Genomic DNA, 27,126 nt, shown 5'->3' with positions numbered 1-27,126 from the left:
GTGGGTCAAATGTGTCATCCAGATGTTGGAAACTAGCCGCCCAATCGGTTTAAAGAAAAATGCTCTTTTAGAAGACAACTTTCACAACACTTTTTTTTACAAAAAGTACGCTTGTGAAAGATTCATTTTTCTTTTTTAAACTGTTGATATATGTTGTGTAATAACTCCCATTTTCTGACAGAAACACACCGGGCGCATTTAAGGTATTAACATCGGCATCTTTATTGCACAGCATTCCCATAAAATTGGGAAAAAATAAGGTCAGGAGACGAAATCTTGAAAGACGTTCTGTACAAACACATGGAAATAATCTCTGTACAATGTAAATAAACCATTAAACATACGTGAGCAACTAAATAACATTTATATACAAAGAGGGAACATCAGATATAAATTCCTACCTTGTACAAAACGCAGGCTGATACATCGGAGCAAGTATTAGGCATGTATATAAATTCTACCTGCAACACCAGCTCCCCAGAAGCCAGTAATGCGTTCAGGAGCTCTATTAAGACTTACAGGGTGCGATCTGAGTTTTCAGTGTAGCATATTCTAATTGTTGCTCTTCCCAGAGAAGCAAAAATGATGAGTGCTGTTTCAGTGTGTGAAAGTTTAAAAGAAAAAAAAGAAAAAGTATAGTGGAGTTGGTGAAGTTTCTAATCGCGTATGTTATTGACAAGTTAGTTTATCTGTATGTTGTTTTGGTTGGAAAAGCATATGGAGAACTAATAAGATCCCATTTTTCCAATTCCAACAAAAACAATGAAACTATTTCTTGTGGGTTGGGAGGGGGGGTTGGGGGGGGGGGGGGAGTCCATAAACAGGAACACTATAATCAACACAGGCTCCTATTTAGCAAATTGCACCCTGGTTATCACAAAATCATCCATCCGTTACCGTCACAGGAGGACAAGCAAATGAAGGGGGTGGGGAGGATTTTGTGTGGATTCGTGAGTACAACATTGACAGAAACATTTGAAAAAAATATAGTGTCAAATGATACGCCACAAGGCCTCTCCACAGCCAACACTGAAGCCGTAAACATTGTACTGTAAAAAGGTGGGGTAGCTATAAAAGTGTGAAAATATTTCAGCAATTTGGTTTTAAAATATCTCTGTTCGAGCCTTTCGACAGTAAGGGACCCTTCAGACTTTACATTCAGCAAAACCCCTTCTCTTAAATATCTTTGTAAGGAGCCTCCTCAAAGGTTTAACAGCTTTTCCTTAACTTAAAAATAAAACAGCATCTGCACAGTCGACACGAACATTCCTCTGGTGAAAATAACTTAAAACACCTCAGGGTTTCCTATGGTACAACTATAAATGTTTGTGACATCTATTGCCCATACAAAGAACTGAGGTAGAGTTGTACCTATGATAAGAGTGTCGAACCATTTTAAAATAAGCCTTCGAGTCGCAGAGAGCGCCGATTCCTCTGAGGTCATCCCCAACCAGTTTTATAAGGCAGGAATACCTTGTCATTTAAAGGAAAATTCACTGGAGATTTTAACACGTAAACAAATGCATTGAAGTTACTAAAATGTCGACAGTATTGTCAATGAAATATTGTTTAAAAATACACGTTTCCTTAAAATAATCACTTGCTTCATGTGGTGAGGAAAGAAAACAGAAAAGGAAATTAAATCCTATTTGTTATTATGCATCCTATAGTTTCTTTCTCATTGGGAGAAAAGGAATTTTAGTCTTTGGTGTCCAAAAATTAAATAGTCTTGTTTAATTGACACATTCAAATATCAGGTCAGGGAATCCAGGACTGTGGTCTCTGCCGCCCTCTTGTGGCGAAACCTGAGCACTGCGACACCGAAGCGGCTGAAATGGACAGAGGAGCTCTCTCCGGTGGTGCTGGGGTCAGCTGCCTTGCATGGATGGCCGTGTTGGGTTCAGCGTGGTCGGGCTGCTCAGGAGCTCATTATGGTTACAGTCTCATAGTAAAATCTGGGCCACATAGGGGGAGTGGGTGCTGGCAACTGCAGCCAATAGGGGAAGGTCACTGGACTCGATTCTGAAAGGCAACAAGAAGTAATCAGTCAATTTAGTAATACCCCCTTGCAGTAAACAAATAAAACACATTTTGAAGCCATTCGTGATGTACTGGACTGAGCAATATTTGCTTACCCCAACACCATGCCTAATTCTTTCACATGGACTCTCGTCTGGCCTTTCAAGTACTCAGCAAGCATCTTACTCTTAAAGTAGATTTCCTGTAGACGGTCCTCAAGGTGCATTATGCACTAAAGTAGAGACACGGTTGGTTAAGCACACTGAGGTGTTTAAAAAAAGACAAAGGTCGCAGAGACGATGAGGCGAAACATACGAAATTAGGCGAGAGGTTGAGTTTGTAGAGCTGGTGAGTGGACTGTAATAAACTAGACACCAGGCTGGACACCAGGACTTCCTTCCCCAGTTTGTTGGCCTCAGTGGCTCGTCTCTGACTGCTGGCTACCTGCACCGTCCACTTTTCCGTGTCTGCTATAATGCAGACGGCCTCGGCTATGGGTTCATCCAAAACGGGATGCTGCAGCGGACAGAGTTGCATGTTTACGCAGGTGACAAACACTCTTCGCCTGAAATCGTGGCGTCTGTGGGAGCTTTTATATGTATGCAAATGAAAGCCAGATCCCATCGCTTGCAAAATTCTGCATGCAGAAACTTCTTACCTGGACTGCGTGGGCTAATTCAGCCGTGAGGTTCTGTCGGAGCTTGTCGTCGCTTTGCATCCCGTGTAGTACAAAGTCTGGCACGTAGGTGGGGCAGTAGCCTCCTAACAGAGATCGACCGAAGTTGGCAACGCTTGGCTTCGAGTAGTTCTCCACCAACTTTGCTCTACAAATGAGAGGCGGGGTCTGAGATATTCGTCCATGCTGTTGCTGCCACTGGTCCAGTTCTTTTAAAACCCGTGAATAATTCTTTTAGGAATGTTTATGAGTGAAGGCGTGTGTCCTGGACTTACCCTGGGAAGGGAACCAGCACTTCCTCCTGCCAGTCTTCCGTCTCCTCGCTCTCGCTGTCCCCCAGCGCGCTGTCCGAGCTCTCGTTACGGGGTATCTCCCAGTCATTGATGGGCAACGCTTTCTGCTTTTGGTCCCCTTTGCTGTTGCCGCTGCTTCCATCCTGAGGAACAGGGAGTGAGAGCAAAAGACCCCCGTGGTGCTCCACAGAACACTTCTGGCAGCGGCAGCCGTCAGGCCGATCTGAGGAACCACATCTGCACCTGTCCTCCGGCCTGGCCTCGACATCCACACTATCGGGACCTAAGCAGAAACCCAAGCCCTGACTCCCGTCGCCTCCCTGTAGGCTGTGATCCCCAGGACCACCGCGCGGGGTGATGCCCGAGGGCTCGTGCAAGTCTTTCTGGCCATCTGTGGTGCTGTTCTCTGGTTGCTTCACCACATCATCTATAGTCCTGGTCTCCACGGGGTTCTCCGCACTGAAATACTCGTCAAAATGCTCCACACAGTTCGGGTTCCATGCCGGCATCTTACTAGACACCCTCAGCAGGGACGGAGCCCCCTTGGTCTGTTTGCTTTGGTCCTCTGGTGCACTGGTGTTACAGCTTTTTATGTCCGGTCCTCTGTCCTGATGCAGCAACAGATGTTTGTCTTTGAGTTGTTTCTTGTGCTTTCTGAAATCCTCCTCCACCTTCCTCCCGCGGCTCTCTGTGTCCGACTCCGGAGACATGGAGGCTCCGATGAGGAAGGTGACTTTTGTTGCTGGCTCCTCTTCTGTCAAATCCATGGGCCCCGTGGTCGAGCTCCCCACCATCACGGGCACTGGCACTGCAGCGGCCAGGCCCTTATCTGGGGGCTTCTTCTCCAGAGAGATCCCCAAAGTCCGTGAAGCCAGCGCTCTACTGAACTGGTTCCCCGTGCCCGTTTCCGTCTCGGCCTCGGCACCGTGGCTCTCTGCCGCAGCGGGAGTTGGAGTTGCTGAAAGGGTGGTAGATGCAGACGGGGCAGTGAGATTCAGTAAGTCCCCTTTGGTCTCCGTATCCAGCACACAGACCTGTTCCCTGGATGAGGCCGAGCCAACACACAGCACGGTTTCCAGCCGGGCCTTTGTGGATAGTGGGCTGTTGGATTCCCTGTACAGTTCTCCAGGTTCCCCCTCCTCTGCCGTCCTAATAACAGCACTGTTTTCCTGGCTATGCGTCGTCTGAAGCAGGCTGCTCCGAGACCCTTGGCTCTCACTACTGTCCTCCTCGTCATCGTCCTCTTCATCCTCGCTCGGTGCGTCTCCGGTGCTGTGCTCCACCTCTGTGTCCGTGTACGTGCTACTCAGGAGGCTGTTGTCCGAACGGTAGCTACTGTCCTCCGGCCCAATCTGGTGCTCCTGGGTGGTGGCACCTTGGGATAAATAGTCTCCACTGGGCTTATGGACGGTGACCAGGACATAATCCGACTCCTCCACCTCTCCTTTCCTTAACGAGGTGGTGATGAGAGAGCCTGGCATCACGATAGCTTCATCCTCAGCACTGTCCAGCATGTGAGTCTCCAGAAGCTCAGAACAACGAATGAAGTAAGTCAGGACATAAAGGAGCCTTTGAACCAGTTCCTGCCTGCGGCCGACCACCACTGTCCTCGAGAGCCGGACCGGAGACCCAATAGATCCATACAGGTCGCCTGATAAAAATAAGATGTGCATATTTTACATTTGTTTAAGACTGAAGGCAGGAAATAAAGACGGAATGGAAAAGCTTTGGAAACACTGGAAGGTTCGGTGTTAGAGGATAATGTATCACATAAGTAAAGCAATCTGATGGTTATATATGAAACAGTGGATTAAATATATACACACAATATATATGTATATAGTTATCTGAAATCAGGGGTAAAAGCAGTAGCTGTTGGTTTTTCCCAGCATTTTTAGGATTTTGAGATCCGAGTATGCAATCCCACCCATGGACACTAGAGGTCCCCATAAGGTTTATTTTGCCACTACATGTGAGAATCTTCATGTTGACTCAAGATGTATATTTGTTCTCACAACATTTCTCACGTAGGCTCTTCTTAAATCACTCAAGGACCTGATATGTTTCCACGTGCCACCACAGACTGATAGAGACTGAAGGCTTTTAACTTCAGAAATGTTCATGCACAATGCAGACAAATAACACGTTGTCAAACTACACTTTAAAGTATGAATATAAATAAATCTCAGTCTGTCCACATGCAAAGTGTAAGACCCTCACCTAACTGTGCCCACAGAGGGTTGTAGGGGTGTGTTTTTGCCAGCATGTCCACGCTCTGTGAGGAGTGTTTCTCCAGGAAGATCTTGATGGGAGGCTGCCCGTTGGGCATGACAGTGGGCACCCAAGCCAGGTGATTGGTCAGAACGGCTGTAAGTAGTGCAGGAAGGAATCTGGAATGCAAACAGAATGACCATTTTAGCGCTCATGATGGCCACCGACACATATGAGCTCTTTATTGGCATGATTCACTTCTCAGTTGAGACCACAAGTGTCTACTTCCCTTCCTGTCTCATGACTCATGTTGGTAAAGTTCAGCCTGTGCTCTCACACAGATGTGAATGAAGCATTCAGATATATCAGTGCCTAACGTCACATTTCGGTGGAATTTTTCACTGGTGGGAAGAATGACTTACACCCATGGCAACAATAAGACATGGTTGCCAAGGAGATGTCCAAAATGAAGCTGGAATGTCTAATACACGTCGCATTCAAGAATGGGTTGTTTGACGTGGCACCCTTCACTTAACTGGTTCTTGGAGGCCTGCTCCATCAGCAGAGAGAGTTCCCTCATGAAGTGACCACAGAGCTGGTTCTTCTCAAGGGCTCCAGACATCATGGTTAACCAGACGGGCTCGGCCACACGAGGCATGGTGTAGAGGTTACAGATGGTCATCCTGGAGGAGATGCACAGCGAGAGAGCCATGAAACGGAGCAAATGAGGGGAAGAGGGAGAGAACAGAGGACAGATGTGTTTTTGTCTCTTGGGTAAAACAAAGGCGCTCTCAGTCCGCAGAGTGTCACTGACAGAGCTCAGGCTCTTGTGGCGTTCGCCTGACAAACTCGCGCGTCTTGATCTGTGCTGTGTTTTTACGTTCTCGGGTGAATACTCGAATCTGTATGCATCAGTGGGAGTGTTTGTCTATTGACAGAGACTGGATTTTCCGTGGAACGCGGGGCATACTGGCGAGCACGTCTCGGCTGTGAGCCGAGCTTTGACACAGGGGCAGAGGGGAGATCTCCGAGGAATGTAGAGAATCCCGCAGTTTTGAGTCAACGCTGATACAGTGACTTCAACGGCAAGGGGTCTGGATAGAAACAGTCAAATGAGATGATTGTGGATGGAGAATGATAAGATTGAACCTTCTGGCATCTTCAGAATTTTAAAGCGTTTATTCCGACTTTAATTTCTTTAAATTAAGAGTCATTCCGTTTAAGAGCTACAGGGGGTATTGACGTCTTAAAACTAATGCCCAGACCTCCAACTACGTATATGCTGGGATTGAGCTCCCATTACAAATCAACCTCAATCATTTGAAGTAATAATGTACTTTATATAAATTTAATCCATCATCTCAGGTATGTTGCCACTCATTTTGAGACGCAATAAACTATTAATTGCACATGAGCTTTTGTTCAGTATTATTACCACTTTTGGGTGTCAAATCATGATACTGGTCAAGTTAAACTGGTACTTCTAAAATGAAAAAAAAAAAGTTTATGGTAAGATGTGACCTTTTTGGGCCTCTGTCAGAATTCCTTCCTGTACTCTGCAAAACCTCACCCGACCTCAACATAGGCTGGTGTCACTGTTATGTACACATGCCTCTGCTAAGTGCCCATCTTATCTTTGTCCACATGCGTGAGTGCTTGCATTTGCCCGCCCCCCCACCCCCTAAAATACGTCAATAGAGCATCCACTAAAGGCCTTTCTTCCACTAACTTTCTGTAATGTTCCATGAAGTCAAAACCTGAATGGCACACTTAAATATAGCTGCTGTTTGAAGGTGAGATTTTACAGATATTTTGTTTGCCCTGAGCAATAGCGTTCCTCCCGCAGCCTCACATATTATTTACTATTCTGGTGCTCATGGCTAGTGTCTGAAGTAGATAGGGTTGCCACTCAGCGGGCTTGGGTTGCTGAGGCTGGCTGCCAGCAGGCATATGACTGCAGCAAAGACGGGGACCTCTGACAGGGAAATGCCTGCTCGTGTGTGTGTGTGTGTGTGTGTGTGTGTGTGTGTGTGTGTACTGAGAAGATAGGAGCACACAGCCAATGCACTGTGTGTGCATTTTTGGAGCCGTATTAAATAGAAATGCATGACTTTTTGCTTCATATTAGGTCATTACAGGTCAGTGGTGAGAGCACATGTGATCACAAAAGCTTCCCTAAATACAATTTAACCCGACCGCCCAGCAGCCACTGCTGGCAAGATGAAATCTATGGTTTCAACAGTCTGTTTCTGCTTTATATAAAGCAAAATGTTTCTACATCACACCCAAGTGATGCAAGTTATTGTGTAAAAGAAGGAGACTAAAAAGGTGTAAAAGAAATGCACAATATATAAAATAAGGACATAATGGCCCTGGTCACGACAGAAAAACTGCAAGCTAAATAATGTTTTTCGGTGTTACACAAGATGAACTGCACGTAAGCCACACTATCCAAGACACCTTAGCTCCTTGATTTACTTTTTGGAATGGAAGACTAATTGATGGCTATAAAACGTCTAGTTTTACAAACTTTAGGTGAGAAGCATCCACAAAACACTTCTCACATCGTTAAAGCCATCAGTTTGTTCCAGAGGTAACAGGATAAGCACGAAGCCTGACCTACCTTCTTAAAAATTTACACGTCGTCGTGGCTGTTCTCAACCGCGGAACCTCCAACACTGTATATTAGAAATTAAGGCAACGAGAGTGTGTGTGTGTCAGGGTCTGAGTTGTCACCCAACCTGAACTCGTTGAGGCCGTCCACCATTCTGTTGTATGCCAGGGCCCTCTGACTGGCATCAGCTGACCGCCGACTCATCTTCATGGCCTTGAAAATGACACGACACAAATGCACTCAGAGATATTCGACTCTTCAGCTGGTAAACAAAGTTGCGGGAAAGACGAGCGAGGAATTTGCGAGGCAGAGGAACGAATGGAGCATAATCTGGAAGCCGTCCACTACTTTGACAGTGTCCAAAACACACAAGTCAACAGGAGAGCAGATATAAAAAGGTGCCACCATTGAGTAGTCCAATAGCAGCTGTGCTCATTACAGCAACAAGGGGGATAAAGTTTGCATTTGGGCTATCTGAATCTTAGCACTTAACAGGTTTCAATGAGAGGTTTGAATCCAAATACTACTAATTAAGGCAGTTATCAATTTAAATGCATGGATTATATTTAGGAAAGTAGCAAGTACAAATGTTCTCACTAACTAGAGCCAAGTCAGTGTTCTACCTGTTCAATGGCACTCTTCAGCTTGTTCATGTGGCTTTCAAAGAGGGGGAAATGGGAGAAAAAGAAATCCTGAAAGCGACTGTTCTCCTCCGAGTTGGGAGACAGCATGAAGATGACCCCGATGGCGATCTTCTTCTTCCGCGTGGCGCCGAGGCTCGGTCCCCCGCTTTCATCAGACATGTTGAAGCTCTCTTCTACCGACCTGCTCAGGACGAAGCACACGGGGGAATCGGCTTTAGATGAAACAAACCCCCGAATCTTTCAAATTGTTATCATTTCACATATGTAACAAAAACAAATAAAAATCAGATTCAAAATCTATTGTCTCAGACAGTCAAAAAAAAAAAGGTGCTTAACTGGAGTGTGAGAGTTAAAAGGCACTAACAGGCTGACAGCTGCTTTTAAAGTAACAGACAGCCTCACACAGCATTGTGTCTAGTCACGGTGCTCCACGTGTGGTCATTAGCGCATAGCAGCAGCATGTGTTATTTTCCCAGCTGCTAGCTGGATTCTGCAGAAGCCCTTTTAGGATAAACTTTACAAAAGCCTAAGAGACACCTGGGCTGGAAAGGGAAATATAAATAAGCAGGATCTGCTGAATGTGACCTTGGAAATACATGCCTAACAGAAAGTTTCAGAAAAGTTTTTTACTCATGTACTAATGTCAGATATTTGCTTGGTTTCACAGTGGCGGTGCAGATGCGTCCGGGTCTCACCAGCGAGGGAAGACGCCGTTTTCCAAGCTTGTGGTCTGACTGCGGAGCCAACGGCGCTGGTAGCTGGACGCACAGCTGCTGGTCAGCGAGGAACCCGGAGATGGGAAGGGAGTGATCAACAGGCTGCTCAGGGAAGCTTCAGAGACGGAGGCAAAGATAAACAGCAGAAGGGTCACTTGTTTTTAAAGGAAAATATTTTAAAACAGGCCAACGGTTCCCTTGTTCCTTCTCGTGCAAATTTTTTTTTATTTTTTTTTTAGAGAAATAGTCACATGCTGCAGCTGTTGAACACTTGGCTTTACACCAGTTCAGAATAACAATAACTTCCTGCTAACATACACAGAAAATAGATACCTCGATCACAGGGCCACTTACAACCCAGGCAGCAGCGCACCGATCAATGGTTACATGAGCCATTTAGATGGATAGTGGGTGATTAACAACACAAGCTGGGTCAATCACAGTTTCTAAATCTGTGCTGCAGAACCGCATTGTTGAGGGGGAGTATGTCTAGTTTTAAAGTTAGATAAAGGCCTCTTTGCACTGGGCAGGCGGAGGGGCTTCATATGAGAGGATGACACTTGAATTAAAAGCTCGTTTACTTGTGGCAGGTTTTGAAAGCTGCTATATTTAATCGTCTGCATGTGACCTGGGTTTAAGCAGAAACCACAATTCCCTTCATACCAGCCATGCCACTGCAGCATGGTGGTGTTTGTAGAGGGGGGGCAGGGGTGCGGGGGCAAAGCAAGCAGGGCAAGACAGGGGTCAGTTTTCACTGCAGTGCTCTCTTGGCACGGGTGGCCCTGCAAACATTCCATGCCTGCGTCATCTTCCATCTTCCTGGTTTCAGGTCAGAATTCTTTCCAGGTTTGAGAGAACAAGGTTGCTTCCATCACCCAACACCTCTCACTCCCCACCCAAGCTTGAGAGGAGACACCTGTGGGGTTTCTTCATGGAAAACCCTCTGCAGGGATTGCATTCCAATGACAGCAGCTGAAGTGGCAGCACTTAAAGTAACCAGGATTTGTGTAACAGTTTACATGCTTGACCTTCAACCTTAACTTTTAAACAGAACATCTGCCGCTTTTTCACCGCGTCACCGAAGAAACGTTTCTGAGAAGCTGATATATGCTTGCCCGCAAAAAAACCTTTTATGTATCGCATAAAAATGTGACTTTTCAATGCGTCTTTGTCCTTAACTGAACACAAATCAAAGTCCGGGTGCATGAGAAGGGAGATGGAAAGCTGGATCAGGTGTAGGTCAATCTGGGCTTTGCTCCTTAGTCTCATTAACTTACCTGACCTAGCGATGCCACTGTCCCTTTCATCGTAAAGCCCTCGACCCGGCATGTCCATAGGGTGACTGTGGCCTAAGGAAGAGAGAGAGGAGAGATAAAATAAAAGGGTTGAGTTCAGGGTCAGAGCATTGGATGACAGGATGACACTGAGGTTAAAAGCTAACACACATGGTGTCTTAAGGCAATGAGAGGCATTTAAATTGTAAAGATAAAGGAACAGAATAGGCCCTGTGGAGCTATTTAATACCACAAATATCAGAAAGTAACATATTGCTTCTGGTTCAATCGGCAGCCATATTTGGCACGGCTACAGTCATCAAATGTAACCCTTTTTCCCCTCAAGGAAATGGAATTATTTTAAGCACTACAGCTGAATATTTTTATCTAACCAATGACCACTGCATGGTTACAAAGAAGACCATCCTAGAAATCTTAGAACAGACTCACGTTGGCCTTCCTGCAATTTGTAAAGCAAAATGGACGTCTGGCTCCCTAATAACTTTTTGTTTTTTTCTTAAACACATAACCAAAAATACTAAACAAAAAAGGAAAGAAAGTAGCCGTATGTGAAGAAAAACATAAAAATGAAAGAAGTCTATAGCTGCTCGGTAACATAACAAAACTAACTAACCAACAATAATAACAACCACACAGAAAAGGGAAGGTTACATTATTCATAACAGCAAGTTAAGTCGAGCCTCTGGATAAGTGGAATGCCTTTTGTGACCATACTAGTGTTGCATAACTGACACAGCAACATGCCACACCAAGCTAAAGGTGCCGTAAACAGGACTGTGGGACAGACCTTGATGTCTAAAACACTACCTCGCTTTACTGGAGCAGAGGTTCGAACAGAAGCATTAGAAACAAAGCGTGTAGTGCGCCCAGCTTTCTTAAGAGAGAAAGTGAATAAAATTAGTTTTTTCCCCCATTCAACAGCTCCGATGCCGCTGCGCCTCTGAATGAGCCGTCGACCCCTCTGCTGGGGGGAGAGCGGCACAGCGGTTCACAGCAGACTGTGTGAATGTGTGGAACCACTGGGAATGACGATACCGGTGGGACGGCGATACCGGTTGTGCACATGCAAGCTCAAGCAATTTACAGTCGGTGGTTGGTTTATTTAACGAGGGGAAACAAAGTCAATAAAGAAGCCCACAAAATACAACGCTGAGTTGTTCCTATTGATTAATGAGATTTGAGAGGAAGAAGAATTCAAAAGAAATTAAAAGAACTGTGCCCACTAAGACCATGCACGTGATTTCTGTGCATGTGACATGCCTGCAGGCCTTGGTCTGACAGTATTGGTAGATATATTCAAGTCTTTGCCTCATGTATGTATGTAAAAGAACATTTTCAAAGTGTTTTGATAGTGCAAATGAAGTAGAAACTTCCCACCTTTTATTTTTAACGAACAAGAAGTGAAAATATTCCTAAAATGTATTCCTTTCCTTCTTTCTGCCGCATCCATCGGACCCAAGGCATCTGCAGTCATGCTTCGATATGACATGCCTACTGTTACGCTCCCCGGTCCCTCTGTCACCACAAGCATGCAGCTGTTGTCAGCCAAAGCCTACACAAACCCACTCTATGGCATCTACTGCCCGCCCACACACATGCAACTGGCACGTCTCAGTCGTGGCCAGTTTGAAGCGCCAACCTGAAAAGAAAGATGCGCTCTTGATGAGGCGCAGAGGGCCTTGTTCAGAGAAGGCCCGTCGAGGGCTGCAGAGCTGAGAAAATCCTGTGCGGCACAAACACAACAAAAAAAAAAACATGGAAAAGAAGAAAGGGAGGAAGAGGGAAGAGAAAAATAACAATTACTGGGTTAATGAGGACGAAAGGGGTAAAACTGCCAGCTTCCTGGCACCCACTCATTCTAAATCAACAAGATTTTTTTTATTTTTTTTAGTTGAGGAAGAAATAATGATGAGCAAGGTGATTGATCACTCACAGAAAACAGAATTTAATATCTTTTCCTCTCTTTCCTGAGAGGAAAGGACACAAAATGCACAACATACCATTGAATTATTGTGAAATATTTGGAGCCAGAAGGGTTAACAGGAAAAAAATGAACCACAGACAAAACAACACAGACACAGTACATCTGTACCCACTACAGCATCTAATTCCTTGTCAAACTTGATGCAAACAGGAGGGAACTTCGGTGTTACCTATGTTCTTTAAAAGACTGTTGACCCCAGTGTTTTGGTCGGGCCAGAGTGTGTTGCTGTCCTGCCCAATGAACTCCAGGCTGTCTTGCAGCCTGCAGCACAAAGAAACGACAGAAGAAAATCATAAATAGACAGAGATAGACGACTGGAACATTTTATTGAACATGGAGGGGGGGGAGGGAGAGTGCTTACGTGTTGAGACTGCCATACGCACTTCCTCCTGTCCTGGCTGTGAAGACCTTGCTCAGCATCAGCTGAGGCGGCGATCTGTTTTGATGACAGCAGAGGGACAAAGTTCAGTAGTGCGTTTGGGCACGTCTGTTTTTTAACCGTCTCCAATCACCGTTTCTTCCGACCTGATTTGGTGGATTTTGAGCGTCGAGCCTTTGTAGCTCATGGCCACCGACCCGAACATCATTTCTCCCAGCATCACCACGTCCGACGAGCACCTGGAGCCCGGGAAGCGCAGACCCTGCTCCTTGGTTTCCTTGATTTCAGAGGTGCCTGAGGACGAGCTGTCCAGGGAACTGCTGCTGCCCCCGGTGGAGCGGAGCTGGCAGCATTTCCCAAACATTTTCACCTGGCCTTCGGTGTTCTGTAGGATGACAACAAGAAGGCAGCAACCTTTTAAAAATGTGCAGACAGCCTCAAGTGGGTCAACTTAATTGTCCCAAAGTAGAATCAGACATGGCATTAATGTCCATGCAGGATATGTGCATACATGCAACATTACAAATGCTCCCATAAGCACCACCAAAGTCTTTGCCCCTTTAATGCATTTAGAATTTAATATTGAAGAAGTGTTCTCTGGCTCGTATCCAGTCAGACTCTTAGTGGGAATCTAGAATTGAACTTTAACTGTTGAAGTAAATGTGACACCTAATGCAGATCCACCCATGTAAACAAGCCAGCGAAGCCATGTGAGCCCGTATCCTGTGCTGTCTCAACTTTGCCGAGAGGAATGCTTTCAGGACGGTGTGCGTGCGCGCCTGCATGCGTGTTTGTACTTGCTACACACTGATTACCAAAATCTGCATTCTACCAGCAAAGTGAGGACATTTTTGTATTTCGGGATTAAACTGGGTTAGAATAAGGGTTAGGGTGGTTAGTTGGGATGGTTAGGAGCTGGGTAATGTATTATGCCTATGAAAGTCCTCACAAAGACAGAAGTACAAGGTGTGTGTGTGTGTGTGTGTGTGTGTGGTAACTATTCACTTTCTAATTCCTGTCCATGCAAGAGAATGAACGAAGAGACATTAAAATGCAGACAGGGGCATTTTACATAACCAATGCAGGCTGTTCACTATACTTTATATTTACGAGTGTTTGTAATGCACACACACCAAAACGAAGCCACACCGACTGAGTGAGCATTTGTTTGACTGTGTGTACGTGCTGTTGCTGCACTGCAATGTGAGGTGTGTACACAAAGGACAGCAGCATGTGACTGCCAGTCATATGACTCTTGCAGGATCTCGTGATCCAGCAGCGCAGTAACCCTTCCCTTCCCTCCCCGAGCCAGTTCGGCTTTATCTCGCCGCTCCGCTCCTGCGCTGCGATGTTGCCTTCCCCTCCCCCCCCCCTAAACTGAACCTCTAATTTTTGACTTGAAAGTATCCTGTCGAGTCACAGGCTATCGCTACGTTCCACATTCTGGGCTCTGTGCTTTGCTTCTTTCTCGTGTTGATCCGAAGTTGGTGGGGAAAAAAATAAAAAAATCATGTGATAACCATCATGTAGTGATAAACAAGCAAAAAAAAAAAGGACTCATTTGACCAGTCGTCTGAGTGCTGACTCAAAATAGACTCATTTGCAGATTTTGCAACTCCAGAAAGCCCCTTTAAATGCATTTATCTCCACGTATGGCAGGAGTCATGAGTAGAAAGATGGAACTCGAAGGGTGAGAAAGTTGCAGATGACAAACGGGAACAAAAGCAAAGCGGCGGGAGGTGAAGACAGAGAGAATGACGGAGAGAGAGTGACACAACAGTCATGTGAGGAGCAAAGAATGCTGCTTCGACGCGACCTGTCAGCTGATTCTATTATTATTTGAGATAAGTGCCCCAGAACAAACCAGTCAGGGTCAGACAACGGCACGCACCGCTTTTATTAAAGTATCGAGGCTGTGCAAGCATCGGGTTTTTCTCACCTACAAATGAGATTATTAGCACAAACACACACTCCCAGTTGAATGGGAAACCAGAATGTTAACATCACAATCCTGAAACCGGCGTGTCGCTTTGGTCACCTGATGTTCTCTGATACAGACGACAGGGGTTTCGGTTAAGTTCTTTCACTTCTTCCTCTCAGTACTAGGAATTAAGTCATCAGAAGACCAAATGATAGTGGAATTTTTCCTTCTGTCGGACGCAGATGACGTCCTGCAGACTGGGCGCCCTAAAGTGCAGCTTTCAAGTGCAGCTTTCAAGTGTCTTCTTCAGCTTTAAAGTGTCACTGAATGTCACACAATTTCTATGACAACTTCCAACCAACAGAAAGGTGAGAAACTGGAAACTGCAATAGAACAGGTTCTGCCACATTTTTAACAATTGTGGTTCCAACTTCTGGAAAATGTGTCACATTAGTCTGTATTCTCTCCCGTCCTCCTTTGTATGAGCTGTTCGGGCTTCTGAGTTCTCCCCGTTAACAGGGAGTTTCTCCCTACCTGAGGGGACAGACTCTGGGTTTCTGTAAATCCCCTGCAGGTGATCTCCACTTTAATCAGCACTTTATAAATAACACTGGATTTAAAATTGGCGAGACTCACTGGGATGGGTGTTTCCTCCGGGCCCCTCTTCATTGTGTTGGAGTCGAAGAGGACATTTCTGCCGCGCCTCTCGCAGTCCTGGTAGACTATCAGTCTGATCTGACTGGGCTCCAGCTGGGGGACTGGCCAGCTAGGTGAAGACAAAAAAAAAATAAAAACGTGTTACAATTTAATAAAAGACGGACCCAAATTGTAAACTGGCTCCCTCAGAGAGCCTCCCGCCACAGGCCTGCATTCACCCATTCACATTCCTATACGTGGCAGATATGACCTCGCACGGGGCCACAGTAGGAGGACGTGCACATGCACCGGAGACGCAGCATCGGGAGCTATTTTGGGGTTCATAGACTTGCTCAAGGATCCTTTGACACATAAAGTTCAGGTGCACTTCAGGTGACCACCTGAGCCACAGTTCCCCCAATACTGGGGGTGAATGGGTAACTATCAATACTGGGGGTGAATGGGTAACTATCAATACTGGGGGTGAATGGGTAACTATCAATACTGGGGGTGAATGGGTAACTATCCAGTCATCAGATGAACTCTCCACCACCTTTAAAAAGGTCACAGTCAAGCGCACCCTTACAGCCTGAAGAGTTAATATAAATGTAGGGTTATTGCAAAACCAGTAAATTGTTGCCCAGTTAAGTAACAGATAAGCAGTTTTGCTGGAAATCTCTCCTCCAAAGTTGTTGCTAGGTAACTTGGGATATCGCCCAGCTCAATATTTATGCAGGTCATCTCCAGCAATGCTGTACAGTACAGGATGTCACGATGCTGTATGTGGTCCTCTGGCAGTCACCTCTTCTATGAAACAGGTTCTGCTGCTTGATTTATGGGCTGGAGGTGATGACAGGGAATTGGACCCGCGGATACGGTCCAGGATTTCAGCCTCAACGGATGGACGGACGGGTGAGGCAGATGGACACAAATCTGCCCTAATTTTAGCCTTTTATTAAGAAGCGGAGAGCATCCCTAAATACATGATTAGCATAGATGGGCTGGTGGAAAAAGAACACTTAAATCCATTTCACTTGCAAAGATAGCACACGCAGCCATTTCTTAGCATTGACATGGTGAAAGGTATGTACTAAAAGGCATAAATTACCTTCCACTGACATTTGGCACACAAAGCTCCGTGTCAATGCCAACAGTTCCTGAGATCAAACGTTGCCATTACATTAGATTACAAATGCTAATCTGTGAGTTTAGGCTGAGCAAATGATCAGAAATAACCAGATCAACACAGCAGATAACCCCACTTTCAATGCCTTCTGGGAACTTAGCCGTTCCTCAATCGTGTATTTATGACAGCATGTTTTCTGAAACCGTTCCAGGCAAATTTGGTGTGGGGTTAAAAAGACAAACCCAAACTGACTGGTGGAGAACTACTTTTCATGATGCGCTATTTTGCATCTAGTTTCATTTTTGCTCATTACCATCCGGGTCTGGCTGAAACAGCCTCAAAAGAGCGTGGTCGTATTGAAGTTGGATGAGCAACTGCAAATCTTGTGGAAAAGTTCGCAGAAAACAGAAATGTGAAAGAAATGACATCTGACAGCGGTGCAAACCGAGAGCAGAGAGGGAAGCATGCCCTCGGTGAGCTTGTGACAGTCACAGCATTGACAAGAGAGGAGTCATTCATAAAAGCAGCACATGACTGTTACATACTTGCACTGCCTTAGCCTCTGTTCTAGGCGCCAAAAAGGGCTTTAAAAAAATCCTGAGAACTTTAGAAATAAGCCTCAGCTCTCTTTAAATTTTAGGCTAGATTTTAATCGCACTTCCAACTCAAAGCCAGGCTTTTGAAGCTTAGTTTTCCTTCTCTGCCCCCAATATTCACTCACCTCCAACCTTGAAGTAAAAAGTAAGAATAAGAACTCTAGAAACTAGAGATCCACCCCAATTTACAAGCCAGAACTAATAAGAAAAGGTTGTATTGTGCGATCCCGAGCTCAGGAGCTTACGTCGATCTTTGGCAACACCGCGATCCCCAGAATGTTTACCAGAAGCTGCATTTGCAGCACGTTAGCGATGCCAGTGCACCAGACGGAGCTTCACACGAAGACTTAGACCTGGTTAAATATTAGCAACTCCTACCTGGGCATCATTGCGACTCTGCCAGTCCTTCCCCAACCTTCTCCCTGCCTTTCTACTCTTCTATCTCCTCTTCCCTCTCCTCTCGTCTCCCGGCCGAAGCGGGGGTCTAAGAATAGCGGTGAACTAAATTCACACAACAACATGAGACTGTCAGGTGATCCCGGGAGCAATGTGTGCGCCGGACAGCATGAGGGCAGCGACTGCCGGCTCCTAAAAAGCGCGGCGATGACAACGACAGCGGGGATTTGTTCTTGTGTCAGGTCTTTATTTCTCCATTGCGCCACTTTGGGGCGATGCAGAATTTTTACGTTCCGCCTTGACAAAGAAGTCTTTGAATGAAGAGAGTTGAAAGCAGATGAGCTTATAAGTGAAAACTTCCCAGATTGTGGTTGGTGGTAAAATTTGTAACAGCGAAGCGAAAGTAAAAGGTCAGCGAAAACAGCTCAAAGAGTGATGATTTTCCCTGAACCCCGACTGAAATAAACTTTTGGAAAATATAATAATGCAGTTAATCATCTCTAAATACTGGTTATTAACACAATAATATAGCTTTCAAAGAACAAATAAATGGGTACCCGGCACTGCAGACAACCAGTTGATATTTGCATTGTTTCTCAACGGGATGGCTCCTGGCTCTCTAACCTCTCTGTAAGCGCCCTGAACGTTCACATGTGCGCTCATGTTTGTCTGGGACGGTTACATAAATGTCACCACCGTCCCGAGTTTGCCGTTCCTCCTGCTGCGCGTGGCAGAGGTGTCTCCGAGAACTGCCCTTGGAATGTTCTAGTCGTGTCTAATAACGCACCGCTGCACCTAGCGCCACAGCAAGAAGACCGCCTGTCTTTGAAATCAACAGAACATTTTAATTGTATTAAAAAGCTAGAACTGAAGACGTCGACCTTACTGCATTGAAACAAGCCCTTTTACCGCAACTATTGTTGGCGCTATTGCCAGAAAGCAACCTGACTGCCTGCATACGGGCTGGTTTTCTCTACTTATGGCCCCACTAAAGACTAATATCTTCCAGCAATCACGTGGTGAGAAAGAAGATGCGACAACGCATCCAGAGGCTACCTGACTCACAGTGACAACAAGTTCAAACTCTGAGAGCCATTGATATCATTTGGAAATAAATGTGGAAAACAATGACCCAGATCCATGTTTAAAAGCAAGTGTCGTCACTTATTACTATTACAATGTCCTACTGATGCACTATGCCTCCATACACCTCCCTGTGTGCATCCTTTATTGATGTATTATCTAGAAACTATGTGTACACAGTGGTTCATTCATGTGTCACAACCTGTGAGTTCACATGACAGGAAATGGAAAGACGGCGACGTGACTGTAACAAAAGGATCACACAAAAGGTGTCCTTAAGCTTGTGGCAAGCTACAGTTCTGGTTTCATGACAAAAAGCTTATACAGTATCACAAGGCAGCATCTGCAACAAGTACACAACGTAAGAATAACCACTGATTGCTCAGTTTAGAAAAAAAGCTATTATACCAAGCAGAGAGCACATCCTGTGTTTAACAACCTGACTTCCTGTTGCCCCCCCCCCCCCCCAGTTCTTATTCAGAGCCAAAGCCAAATTAACCAAGCTCCCAGGAGTCAGAACTGTTTCCTTTTTGGAGATCCAACTTTACAACCATGTCTTGTTTTCTGATTGTAGAACTTAAGTCAGCGTACCAATATCACGCTTTAGATTTGCCCTGACTGATGTAGATACAAAACTGTAGGCTACAAAAAGGCTGATATAGCATTGGTTTTTTAACAAATTCTCAATGTGTGCCATTTGTCAAATACTGATGGAATCATTTTTGTTTAAGAGCTACCCAACAGTTGTAGAAATACACCCAAGAGAGTATGTCTCGCGCCCTTAAAGTGACAGGAGCCAAGCGGTGTTTATATAAGAAGCAACTTTTAAGTAAAACTAGATCTTCTCTGACGCTCAGGACCACCAGTGTGTGGTCACTTAAAATAGCCCGGATAGCAACCTGATGACAGCCGCCACTTTGCAGAATGCTGGCGAGCCTGCAGCATTTCAACACAAACATGGACCAAAGCAGCTTGCAAATGTAGCCATGCATCGTTTGCACCGATATCTGATGTTCATGCACACACTTTCCATTGGTGCAGATTTATGCCGGAGAGTCGACCGAGGTTTTGCCCCACAAACCGCCCCGAGATGGACGAAAGCCTCACATGACACACACGTTACGAAAGGGCACAATTGAGGAAGGTCGGCGTGCCAATCGGTAACATTAGTCAGACGCTACTACGGTACTTCTCTAACCCCCTTCGGTCTAAAACGCATCACTAAAAATACATACGAGGCCTTGTGTATTTTTGACCTCCATCTTCAAGCATTATTTTACAGATGGAGAAAAAGTCCAATCAGAAACATGCCGAGTGCTGAGCGAGTGATCCATTTTAAAAACTCACCTCAAGGTTACACGAGCTATCAGCTTCATACGAGATGAAAGCCCACTCACACCGATTTCAAACCTTAATGAGCATCAATAAACCGCGTCTGAGAAGAAAGATGTAAACCGGCTAAATAAATGACTTGTGAGCTGCATCATCCAGCATTAAAGCTGGGAGCGATTACACCATTTTTGAGTCTTCCGTGTTACAAAATGCTAAAGAGAGCGCACACATCCCCTCTCACGCTTGCGACATGTCTGTCCTTTTGTGTGGCAGTCTCCGTTTGAAGAGCCCAGGTTGATAAAGTTTCCCCCCGCCCCGAGTAAACATCAGTGGTCGGAGGCAGCGGAGACAAGTATTCTGGCTGTGGGGGGGTCGTACAATGATTCTGGCTGAAGAGCCAGGGGCTTGCTGTGAAATGTTCAGTATGGTGTCAAATGCTGCAACAGGGGAAAGAGGAGATTCTTTTTAGGGGTCCTCTCGGGGTTACCCAATTTGGTGCCCGGTGTGGTATTCCAGAGGGCAAGACCATTTGAAAAAGTGCAACACTTGTATTACATAAAAACACTTTCACCAAGAACTCTGATAGAATAGATAAGAGCCTCTCTATTCAGGTTATGAAGTTTTCCTTAAGTTGTCTCCAGCACATCATCACTCCTCCTTCCTGCTTTTGTTGCTGAGCGATCCATGCCTGTTGAATGGGGACTTCATGCCAAAGGTATGAAGTGCACAGCTGACCATGGAGTTAACAGAAAAGCCTGCTGTCTGCCTGTCCGCCCCGAGCGAGGCCAGCCAAACACTTAAAGACACACACTTCATTGATATTAGTGGCACATGGTACCTTTGTGGGGATGGAACGTGCGTTGGCAGAGGGGGCCAATCTGGAAGTGGCACCACAGGGGACTGAGCTCCCGACGACTGGTCAATATCCCCGTCATGGGTGACAGGATTTGACTGATAAAATAAAGTGGTTTTAAACTAAAAAGAGAATTCTGAGGGATGACGCTGACCAAGAAGTGTCAGGGCCATCTGCACATGGGAACCAGGAAATGAACTTCAGTCCTGCATTACACTATAGTTCATACAATGGCACATTGCTTTAAATCGTAACGCTAGATTAAAAATGGATCTATCAGTGATCCACTCAATGCTGAGATCACATGTGTTTTAAAACAAAGCACACCGTGTCCCTACGCGACGTCTGCTTTAGCTAAGAATGGGTAAAGCAGCTCCGAAGAACTAAAGGAGATGCCAGTTGTACTTTGTCCCGAGTTATCGCCCTGATAAGCTGGAGAACGTGACCAGCGCCGCGGCTCCTTTCTCACTCCACCGTTACCACAGAAACACAAAGATGGGGGAGACAAAGGGGGGGCGGACGGGCGATTATTATGAAACTTGTGAGCATTTGTGCCCAGTAGGCGTCAGCGGATAATTTTACCGCGGCGAAACGCACGTCCCCAACTTTGCGTGCCTTTATTAATAGCAGTATGTAGGCCGTGTTGCTTGCGTGGGCGAGCAGAAAGTGCTGGCTGGATCAGGCGTGTGAAGCGTGTGCAGCAGCCGCGCTATCGTCTGGTCGCTAGCATTAGCATGTTAGCACTCCATCAGACAGGCACGTAACCACTCACCCCGCGTCTCCCCGTAGAGTGCAAGTTACTTTACCATTGAATTAGAGCAAACTACAGGCTACTGAAGTTTAACAAAAAGTGTTCTGGGCTTAAATTATCCCGCTGAATACGCTTCCGGAAGCCACGGAAAACAGTCAAATAACGCTATATAAAGAGATCCGTACAAACCAGAACCCAAACACACACAAATAGCTACCTGAAAGCTGGGTCCTCTTTCCCGCATCTCGGTGGTGGCGAGGAAAAAGCATTTCTCTTGTTAAAAAGTTTGTGGAAGAGAGTCGGGGGCATTTTGTACCAAAACAAAGTCGGTACAGACTTTTCTTTTCAAATCCAGGAGCAAATCTTGTTTCTTGTAACTGTCTCCATGGGTGTCACGGTCATATGACAGAAATTAGTCACGCGAGCTGCTTGGTAACCAGCAACATTTTTCTGATTGGCTGATGGGACGCTGCTGCTACTACGAAATTTCTGATTGGCTGATATATTTGGCCGTGTACCACGTGGTAAGAGGATTCGCCGTGTTGATGTTTTGTTGCAAATCGCGACTGCGTGAAATTTATTCACCTTAAATCCCACAAGTAAACTGCCAGCCGTTTGAAAGACGTTCAGAGATGACAACGTTCACACATCCAACGATCACGATTTATTCATGTTACAGTACTTTGGTTTGTGTTTTTTCTTCGTCTTTCCCATCTCCATGTGCAAAGGTGGCTCACTGAAATCCCACATTTGGGATTTAAAGTTCATGGGAGAGTAACAGAAAATGTGTTGAGATTAAGATACACAAAAGGTTAAAAAAAAGGCTTATTTTTAAATATCAAATCAACCACACTCAGGAAGACAAAAGATTCACAGAAGATTACAGACGTTTACAAAAGCCAGATCTGCCATCTAGCGGCCATTTTGTAGACCTTGACTTTGCTAAGCAGGAAATCAAGAAAACGTGCAAACATAACTGTTACATACATATAATTTTTTTTTTTTCTAATTTTAATTTAATATTGTAGCCAAATCATACAGGCTTAAATGTTAAATATAAATGTTAAATATATAATACACCCCACAGTTTTAAACTGCATTTTTTCTTTAGGATGAACCATTCAGAGTGTTTCAGCCGTGAGAGGAAAAAAAGGAATGCTCCACAGCTTGTCACACCTTTCTCTCATCCTCTGAAAGAATGCTTCCTCATCACTGTCGCTGCTGAAGTGAAAGAACTTTGCTCTCTCTGGTGTCTTCGTGATTGACCTTTTCAGCCTCACCTTTGACCGGGGTGCCTCCTCAGGATCCATCTGACCTCCGTTGGACGTGTTGTCTTCCGGTTTTATGTGCTGAACAGGGCTGGAGGTTTGGAACGGCTCATTGTCACAGTGAACTGGTAACTTGCTGGCTGGGGCATCTTTTGATTGAATCAGGGGGCTTTTGAACCACACCTTCTTTCTAAACAAAATGGGCTTTCTTTTGGGGAGCTGTGAGATTACAAATTGACTTAAATACAATCAGAATAACTTTCGTATCTCTTTTTGCATTGCAAGGCATTAAAAAAAAAAAAAAAAGAACAAAAAGATGTCTTACTTTTAGCGGAGTTTTTGGTTGAAGGACTTTGGTTGCTTTCCAAAACAGAAACAAAGTTGAGAATGAACAATGTGATGTGTAAAATAAAAGCTGTGTCATTCACAGTCTAATTCACAATCACTCATTATAAAATTACAAAATAAAGCAACACCTGATGAGATCGAGCTCCCCATTTTGACATCAGCTTCACTTCCTCCATGTTGCCTTCAAATAGTAAAAATAAAAATTTAAAAAAGCTAATTATTTAGATTTGATTCTTTTAAAATTGACTCACATGCTGCATGAGCTCTATTTAACACTCACTTGGCTTTCAGGTTTGCGTCTGCCCGAAGAGCAGAGTTATCTGCAGACAGATGTGTAGATCTCAATACATACAAAGGAACAGCAAGTCCTCTGACATATGCTGTTGAAGATTAGAGTTGGAATTTGTCAAATTACCAGATATTGTGGAAAGGTTGGGGGCTGGATGCATGAGGATGCTGACAGCGTGGCTCGCATCCAGCAAGGTAGAATTTTTATTGTGAAGACAAACAGCCAGGAACTCTTCCTTGAAAGGCGAAAATAGCACTTCTTCTATAAAATAGATATAAATAGAAAAATAAGCTGGTGCTGTGGAGGAAGATACAGACATCTCACAGACCGCTTGTTTCTTTTCTGAAGATCTCTGGAGAGGGAAGGCTGTCGGAAGCTGCAGAGGTGCAGGAACAAGTATCATCGACCTCATCGTTATCAGAGCTGAAGCTCAAATCTGACTCCAGGCTAAGTGATGCGGTGCTTCCAGACGTCACTGACGGTTTTGTGCTTGCTGCTGGGGACACATGGGGGCTGGAATTTCTAGAAATTGGCACAGCAGGCAAGGCTGCATTGTCTTCAGGGTTCCCAATAAATGCAGACCTGCATCCCTGTAATTTAGATGATTGGCAGTGACCAGGCTTAATATTACTCTGCAGGAAAAAAAGAGGGAGGAAATAAATAACAAAATAAACCAAAAAACAGCTCAACACATACTCCTCAAAGCCTCTGCATAGGGGAAAAAAAGAAAGAATTTACACCCTTATTTTATGAAAACTATGTGTATCAGTTACAAATCAACACATTATTTCTTAATCACAATACCACTAATACTACGTTGAGTGGGCTTCACCTCAGATTCTTCAGGAAGAGCTTCATAATGCTGGATTGGTAAAAACCTCTGGCCCTCTGCAAAGGTTGGAAAAAAAAAAAAAATCAAATAATAACCACCTAAAAGTTAATCATTATTTCTCTAGTAGGACTTTATACAGGCCCCCTATGATAATATATATGATCATAGAAAATTATATGAATTCACATCATTTTCTTTTCCAGAATTCTAATTATATTTCAAAAAACTACCTTTTTGCTAAATTTATTTATTAATTATGCTGGACAGAACACAGATCCTGTCTGTGTTCTGTTCCTTCCATTCCTTCTCTTATGTACACAGTTTTGAACTTATCGTAGCAATTTAATTGATTTAAACGCATCTATTCCATGAATCGACACTGTTCGTGTGTGCTGGTGGCTCTTACTGTTTCCTCTCCTCACTGCTGTTTTCAGAGGCGTATCTCTTTTGATACACAGTCCGGAGTCACGTCTTTTCTCGCACTTTAACCGCCTCATTTCCAAATAAACTTAACTTCAATTGACTCTTTTCGCAACATTACAAAACCCACGAATCATGAGTTACATGAATCCAAGGGAATTAAAACGTGAGAGGTCAGGTATCCTCTGCGGCGCCTAGTAACCGAACACACCTGTAATTAATCCAGCTATTAACCTGCAATCGGCGTCTTCTTCCTCTGCTGAACACAGGGGGCGCACATGTAGACATAAAGATTGTTTACTTCCATCTAGTGGCCATACGCTGTAACTACACGCCGAAATACTTTTGAAACTATCCTTTTTTTAATCATATTTATCGTGTTTCACATTTATTATTTTGTACTTGTGCACACCTTTTCACGTGATATTATCAGAATTTAAAAACAACATGGGGCACATGTTTAAAATCATTTCAGAATATCTTTATTTCATTGCCCATTTTCAATTTCTTAACGAGGCAATTTGTCTATTTACCCTTCCTGACACATTTAAGTAGACTATAAGTGAGGGTCCACAGCAGGACACGATGAGAAATGATTTAAAACCCAGCCTGCTTTAATATCAAACACTCATTCCCTGTTAGTCCTTGATTTACATAGATTCAGGTGGTTGAAGCACACATTCAAAATGATGATTTAAGGTTTTGAGAGCTTTGAAAGGTCCTTTAAGGATGCTGATATGATCAGCTACTGAGTGTACAGTAGTAGTATTGACCTGCCCTTATTGATCTGTGCATTGAGCAAAAATATTTTGTGTATGCTGAGTAAACGGTGACACCACAAGGTAATACCTGTTGCCACAAACCCTCCTGAATTGTATTTGATGTCACAACTACACTAAGAGACAAAGGTGTAGCTGCTTAAGCTAACCGAGAAAATAAACTCTCTATTATTATATAGGAAGGCTCCTCCTGAGGAATAACTCTGTACAATCAATGTACCAAATCACTATTAGAAATAGCAAAAATGAACACATACAAATCAAATGAAAGCATGTTGTAATGTTAACATGCTGATTTTAGATCGGTGTTCTTTCTGGTGGATCCTAGCTTCTTGTAATATTATAAATTATTGTCTGATAAAATATTTGGGTACCATTTGGACTGTTTTGTTTTTTTGTTTTTTTTAAAAAAAGGTTTAGAAGCAAAATACTAAATGAGGCAACAAATAATTACTTTACAAGCAACAATAGATGGAAGTTGATTTTTTTTTAAAAAGTCTCACGAGGATTGAATGTGAATCCAATTATCACCTGGACTTATGACTAATGGCAAGAAAATTCAGGCATAGAGCTCAATAAATGTGTTGTTTTCCAGTATTGCTAATGAGATAAACAACTGGGGCTGGGGAAGACTGTCTCGGACTCCGTCACCATCAGCACCGGATCACCCCAGGGCTGTGTACTTTCCCCCCTCCTCTTCTCCCTGTACACTAACTGCTGCACCTCAAGCCACCAGTCTGTCAAGCTGATCAAGTTTGCGGATGACACCACCCTCATCGGGCTCATCTCCAATGGCGATGAGACTGCCTACAGGAGGGAGGTGGCTCGACTGGTGTCCTGGTGCGGACACAACAACCTGCAGCTGAATGCTCAGAAGACAGTGGAGATGATTGTGGACTTCAGGAAAGTCACAGCCCCTTTGCCCCCCCTTGCCCTCATTTACTCCCCCATCACCATCGCGGACTCCTTCCGCTTCCTGGGCACCACCATCACCCGGGACCTTAAGTGGGAGCCAACCATCAGCTCCCTCATCAAGAAGGCCCAGCAAAGGATGTTCTTCCTACGGCAGCTGAGGAAGCTCAAACTGCCTCCCAGGATGTTGGCGCAGTTTTATACGGCCATCATCGAATCCATCCTCACCTCCTCCATCACCGTGTGGGATGCTGGCGCCACCGCCAGGGACAGACTGATGCGCGCTGCCGAGAAGGTGATCGGCTGCAGGCTTCCATCCATCCAGGACCTGTATATCTCCAGGACCCGGAGGTGTGCAGGTCGGATCACGGCCGACCCTTCCCACCCTGGTCACGGACTGTTTTCCCCCCTCCCCTCAGGCAGGAGACTACGGTCCATTCGGACCAAAACCTCCCGCTACACAAACAGCTTCTTCCCCTCTGCCATCAGGCTGCTGAACACCAAGTGACTTATCACTTAAGCACCATGTACAGCAGCCAGTCGGACTCACGAACAATACATCACATTACTCCTGCATTGACCTGCACTATTTCTTACTATTTATGTATATACTGTATATATGTCTTATTTTTATTTTATTTATCTTATTCTAGTGTTGTCTTCTTTATGTTGAATGTCGCAGCGTCTCACCAAGACAAATTCCTAGTTTGTGTAATATTGTGTATTACATGAACAATGGCAATAAATCTGCTT

At 44.7% G+C, this 27,126-nt stretch overlaps 2 protein-coding genes across 6 annotated transcripts; both read right to left on the bottom strand.

Moving 5' to 3' along the window:
- Positions 1-197: 197 nt before the first annotated feature.
- Positions 198-21,924, bottom strand: fnip1 (folliculin interacting protein 1). 4 transcript variants are annotated; one of them, XM_029848754.1, is made up of 17 exons: positions 21,743-21,924; positions 15,389-15,518; positions 12,978-13,216; positions 12,814-12,888; positions 12,622-12,713; positions 12,108-12,191; positions 10,451-10,522; positions 9,153-9,288; positions 8,437-8,638; positions 7,941-8,026; positions 5,736-5,882; positions 5,209-5,378; positions 2,971-4,639; positions 2,678-2,843; positions 2,335-2,535; positions 2,136-2,251; positions 198-2,022 (listed from the first exon to the last, which is right to left on the bottom strand). In XM_029848754.1, exons 1-17 carry the CDS (start codon positions 21,832-21,834, stop codon positions 1,944-1,946), a joined length of 3,756 nt encoding a protein of 1,251 aa, XP_029704614.1. In that variant the 5' UTR covers positions 21,835-21,924; the 3' UTR covers positions 198-1,943. The 4 variants fall into 4 exon arrangements, with proteins under 4 accessions (XP_029704614.1, XP_029704615.1, XP_029704613.1 ...); XM_029848755.1 differs by lacking the exon at positions 21,743-21,924 and adding an exon at positions 19,937-20,710; XM_029848753.1 differs by lacking the exon at positions 21,743-21,924 and adding an exon at positions 17,489-18,968.
- Positions 21,925-22,166: 242 nt separating this feature from the next.
- Positions 22,167-24,941, bottom strand: LOC101075393 (uncharacterized). Of its 2 annotated transcripts, XM_011611330.2 has the most exons (9): positions 24,669-24,939; positions 24,263-24,318; positions 23,759-24,062; positions 23,557-23,691; positions 23,422-23,461; positions 23,270-23,322; positions 23,119-23,153; positions 22,806-23,012; positions 22,167-22,261 (listed from the first exon to the last, which is right to left on the bottom strand). In XM_011611330.2, the coding sequence occupies exons 1-9, from the start codon at positions 24,757-24,759 to the stop codon at positions 22,259-22,261; spliced, it is 924 nt and encodes a 307-aa protein (XP_011609632.1). In that variant the 5' UTR covers positions 24,760-24,939; the 3' UTR covers positions 22,167-22,258. The 2 variants fall into 2 exon arrangements, with proteins under 2 accessions (XP_011609632.1, XP_003971056.3); XM_003971007.3 differs by having other exon boundaries at positions 22,167-23,012; positions 24,669-24,941.
- Positions 24,942-27,126: the final 2,185 nt, after the last annotated feature.

Source organism: Takifugu rubripes, chromosome 15 (assembly GCF_901000725.2).
Source record: "Takifugu rubripes chromosome 15, fTakRub1.2, whole genome shotgun sequence".
NCBI lineage: Eukaryota > Metazoa > Chordata > Actinopteri > Tetraodontiformes > Tetraodontidae > Takifugu > Takifugu rubripes.
Note: the sequence above shows the minus strand (reverse complement) of the source record. Positions and strands in the feature narration are given on the sequence as shown.